Source organism: Gavialis gangeticus, unplaced genomic scaffold (genome assembly GCF_001723915.1).
Source record: "Gavialis gangeticus isolate Ggan-Ray unplaced genomic scaffold, GavGan_comp1, whole genome shotgun sequence".
NCBI lineage: Eukaryota > Metazoa > Chordata > Crocodylia > Gavialidae > Gavialis > Gavialis gangeticus.
Window position 1 is genome coordinate 57,751,621 of NW_017728994.1, and position 4,893 is coordinate 57,756,513.

Here is a 4,893-nt window from a genome sequence, read left to right on the forward strand (position 1 = left end):
CCCCCCCCCCCCCCCCCCCCCGTTCAATATGAGGGAAAAAGCCGAGGGGCTTAGATTCAAGTAAAAGTGTGGGAGGGGAATGGTTAGTGGTTAGTACTCTGCTGAGCCACCCTCCCCTGGTTGCAGCTGTTTACTTTCCCATCCTAGGTCTGGCTTAAGTCAGGGCTCTGCTTCAGGGCATGCAGCACAGAACAAATGCTGCATCCTGCTTCTGCCCAACCATGCAGCTTGGTTGTAATGGCAGCAGCTCCAGGGAGGGCAAGCAGGAGGCTAAATGGTGGTGGTGGGGATAGTTGCTAGAGGGTGCATGCACCATGGACAGGTGCAGGCATGGAAGGGTGAGAAAGCAGGAGGGGGGCCAAGTGGCAGGGTCAAGGTGCAAGAGGTTTGTAGGCGCTGGGAGGAGGGCAGGCACTAGGAGGGCAAGAGGTTGTGGGGCAGGTACCGGGGTACAGGCAGCATGGGCAGGGTAGGCTCAGGGCAGACAGGCACCAGAAGGTTTAAGTGGCAGAGGGGACAGGTGGCAAGGGGTAGGAATCATCTGACTTGACTCCCCATACCTCCTGCCTGTCTCCCTCACACTGTCTGCTTCTTGTCCTGCTGCAGTGATGGGGTGGAAGAATTTTAAATGATCCCAAAAATAGATTCTTTACATGGAAAATTTTGTTAAAAAAGTTTTATATGCTTGGAATCCAATTATTGGGGTGGTCATTTTCAATTCTAAATTGCCTTGGATTCAGGTTGGTACAAGTTAGTACAGTAAACTAATTTACTCCACAGCAGGATAGTACTTGTAAATACAAGCAGAGGTTTTTTTTACTCCTCAGCAGTGTATGTATAGATGCTGCCTCAGCAGGCTGGGGCACAAGGGTGCTTCAATCTGGGGACTACTTGCCAGACAGCCAGCCCAACATTGAAGTACCTTCCTGCTCTAGCCAGCTCCTCCACAGCATGTTTTGCTGGGGGGAGCAGCCCCAGGCTGGTAGGCTAAGCCCTTGGGTCCCCTGCCACCTCACGCTACTCCAACCAAGTTCAATGTGCTGTGATCCCGGGCACATGTGAAGACATGGAGCCTGGGAGCAACAAACTCCAGGGCAGTAAGCACTGGAGTTTATTCTTGTACATTAATATGCATATGTAGACCCTTCTTGTATGTGGCCTTAGTGAAGTTTTTACCACTGAATTAACTAACATACTGTAGATGTTTAACTTTCAGTGAATATGGTTTTGTGCAACTTAATACTTTAGTGTGAAACTGCATCGGTATTTAAGTATAATGACTGCTTATATGTGGTTTGAAGGATGAAAGTTATTAATGCTTTAGTTCACAATGATTTCCACGGGATTGTTCATGCTAAGTAAGCATTACTCTGAGTGGCATGTGCCTTCAGGATGATGGCCTTATTTTCTAAAATATATTTATGTCTTTTATATGTATTTTCCAGGATCTAATTCTTGGCTTGTGCCAGAAACAAAAGGAGCGATTGTACAAGGTGGATATGGTCATACTAGCGTGTCTGATGAAATGACAAAATCCATTTATGTTCATGGTGGATACAAAGCACTACCTGGCAATAAATATGGATTGGTGGATGACCTTTACAGATATGAGGTTAATACTAGGACATGGTAAGTGAACTGAGAATACATGAAACTGAGATCAAAATAAAACAGAACCATTTTTGTTGAGTTAATACATGCGCAGTGGTGAATATGTAAAAATGTTGTTATGGTAATAATTATATTAATATAGTGATTATTTTACAATATTCAGTAATTATTGTTTTTAAAGAAAATGCAGAGACGGTTCTCCAATTAACCTCAGGGCATAACAGCATATTGTATATGGTCAAGTGAATATCAGAGTATTTAGAAACTTAAGGCTTCAAAATATCCCAGTGGTATGAGGTCAGCCTGTATAAGGTATATGTTAGGGAAGAGACCATGGCAAACTCCAATTCCTTAGATGCTGTCCCCAGGTGTCATTTATTTTCTCAGGGGGAGACCAAACAATTCTCCAATTCTCTTCTAACTAAATTGTAAATAAACTCTTTGGGACATGGATTGTATCTACTTGGGTACATTTTCATTATTTTACAATACTTAGCACATGGGGGTTTCCATATAAATTTAAGGCTTATGAATGCTACTGTAATACAAATACTAATGGTGTCTTAAGGAGGAAAATAGCCCCATCAGTAGTGACAGCCTTTCTCACTATTTCTGGATTGAGTGCATGGGGAAGTGATAGCAGCATATGATAACTTTTTTTCTGCCCTTTATATTTTGTTTGCCCTCTGATTTTTTCCCTGTTACCCTGTAGTGCATTCCCATAACAATGTGTTCTCTGCTTCTCCTTTTCATGAAAATGTGGATGTGTGAGATCTAAAAAATCCTGTTGCAAGGCCAGGACCCATGTGGCACGTCTTGGAGAGGCCAGGCTCTGTGCCCTGCTGTGTGGTCCCCAGCCTTGCAGCTGGAACCATGTTGTGCCAGGCTGGGCTGCACATTGGACAGGGCTGGTGGGGCTGTTCTGCTTCCCTTGCCTTCAGCGATGGCTGCTGCTGCCTCTGACCCTGCCTGTGCTCCTGCCGTGCTGCACCGCTCTGTGTGGATGGGCAGGAAGCTTCAGCAGGAGGCTCCTGTCCAGTGTATGGAGCTGTGGCTCCAGCTCCCAGCTACCTTCTACCTTCTCTGCCAACCTGGCTTAATGAGCAGCCCCTGCTGGTGGGTGGAGCAGGTGGAAGGTGGTCAGGAACTGGAGCTGGATCTTCATGCGCTGGGCAGGAGCTTTCCACTGAAGCTTCTACCCTCCTTGAGTGACGCAGTATAGTGCAGTGCAACGTGGCAGGAGCCACAGCTGGAGTCGAGGGGAGCAGAACAGCCCTGCCGGCCCCAGCCAGGATGCGCAGCTTCTGGTGGGGCTATTCCCAGTGCAGCTGCAGCCGGCTTGGTAGTGCTGTGCTCCCCTTGCCTCCAGCGGCCACTCCTCCCACTGCTGCCTTCTGCTGTGCCACTCTGGGTGGACATGGGGGAGAGGGAAGCTTCAGCTTGGCTCCTCCTGCAGGAGGTGAGGGGAGTAGAAGAATATCCAGCTGGCTGCAGCCGCACTGGGAACAGCCCCACCAGAAAGCTGCGTGCTAGCTGGGGTTGGGGGGAGCGCAGTTGCAGGCTGTCTGGGTGGCAGCCCCATGTCAGGTATTGCAGGGCCAGCTGTGGGCTGGATCCAGCCAGTTGGTGGGCTGTATTTTGCCCACCCATGCCTTGCACAAAGCTTCTGTAACTGGTATGTGCAGTACATCCCTGTGAAGACTGAAACGTGCCTTTACCAAGCACCATGAAATCAAAGAAGCCTCTTGGGTGGACGATCCATGTAGCAAGGCTGTCTTATAGGTACCATTCATTTAGGGCAGAGCTATCAACCTTCCCCATGGTAGAGTGTTGTATGCTGTGCCTCCAGGCCACACACCGTGCCACTCATACGCTTTGAGGGCAGGGCCCCGGATCCCTTGCCTCTTTGCCACATGAGCAGCACTGGTGGCACGCAGGACCCTGGGGTCCTGCCCCTTGCTGCATGGGCAACTTGCAGCCCCTGGCCCATTTGTTCCCTGTCAGGCCCTCTTACAATTCCAGCATCTCTGGTTTCTGTTTTAAGTTCCTTTCTCAGAATTCTCAAAACCAGACAAACATAATTGGTTTTGGTTTTGTTCATAGGTAGTCTCAGTTATTAATATTCTGTCTGAAAGCTTGATGATTCTGTTTGTCAGTTCCTTGTTTCTCAAGTTTAATTTATGAATGCTGCTTATGTTTTATACACACGCTGACCTTTAAATTTTTTCCACCTCAAAGCTGTTTCGAGATCAAGATCTGTGTCTCGGAACATTTTATTCCTTCAGCTTAATATTTGCCTTGGGCATTAGTGGCTTCACTTTAAGCATACAGGGTTTGCTTTTGGGTCAGCTTGTTGGAAATGTTAAGAAATGTGTAAGTTTGATTTGACTGCAGAGTCTTTATTTTAAATGCCACTAGCTTACAGCAATTGGCAACATTAACAAATGGATTTTTTTTCTTTTTCCCCCTCTATTGATCTATTTTTAAGACGGCATTACCAAAATACTATTCTATTATGCTCATCAGTTGCTTAAGGCTTTCTGCTAGGTCCCTGACAGACATTAAAGTAAAGGTGGAGTGAGATCTGATGTGGGTTGCCAACAGTTGCACTGGCTGCCATGCCACACTTGCGTGGCAGGAGATGTAGGATCTTGCATCAGATCCCATTGTACCATATTGCCCATGCAGGGCAAGCCCAACCCCAGGCTCTCCTTGCACTGGCAAGGAGCAAGCCTGGCTCTAAGCCAAGGGAGCATGCCAGTGTGCTCTTCCTGCTGGAGCCCCGTTAGGTGATGGGAGTTCCCAGCTGGGGAAGTGTGCCATGTGTTCCTGCAGCTGGGAACCACTGTCAGATGAGCAGAGCTCTCAGCCACAGGAGTTCATGAAGTTCTCTCCCAGCTGCAAGCCCTGATACATCTGACTGGGCTCTGAGCTGTGGGGAGGCATGATGTGCTTTTTGTTGGGGAACCCCAGTCAGCTGAGGGGGGCTCCCAGCCTCTGGAGCACATGAGAGACTTAAGACTGCTTAAGACAGTCAATTCATAGTTTCATAGTAGCTAGGGTCAGGAGGGACCTGAACGGATCATGAAGCCTGACCCCCTGCCATGGGCAGGAATGAATGCTGGGTTCACAAGACCCCAGACAGGTGATCATCCAACCTCCTCTTGAGTTTGCCCAAGGTAGGGGCGAATACCACTTCCCTGGGAAGTTGGTTCCAGATTTTGGCCACCCTAACTGTAAAATATTGCCTTCTGATCTCTAACCTGAACCTATTCTCCATCA

General features: G+C 48.0%; 1 protein-coding gene across 4 annotated transcripts in view; it reads left to right on the forward strand.

Moving 5' to 3' along the window:
* ATRNL1 (attractin like 1) overlaps nucleotides 1–4,893 on the forward strand; it is a 1,264,546-nt gene that overhangs the window by 230,891 nt on the left and 1,028,762 nt on the right. For all 4 annotated transcript variants that reach the window (XM_019502887.1, XM_019502885.1, XM_019502884.1 and 1 more), the window contains exon 9: nucleotides 1,446–1,629. In XM_019502887.1, coding sequence (XP_019358432.1) covers nucleotides 1,446–1,629 — 184 coding nt within the window. The remainder of the gene's footprint in view (nucleotides 1–1,445; nucleotides 1,630–4,893) is intronic.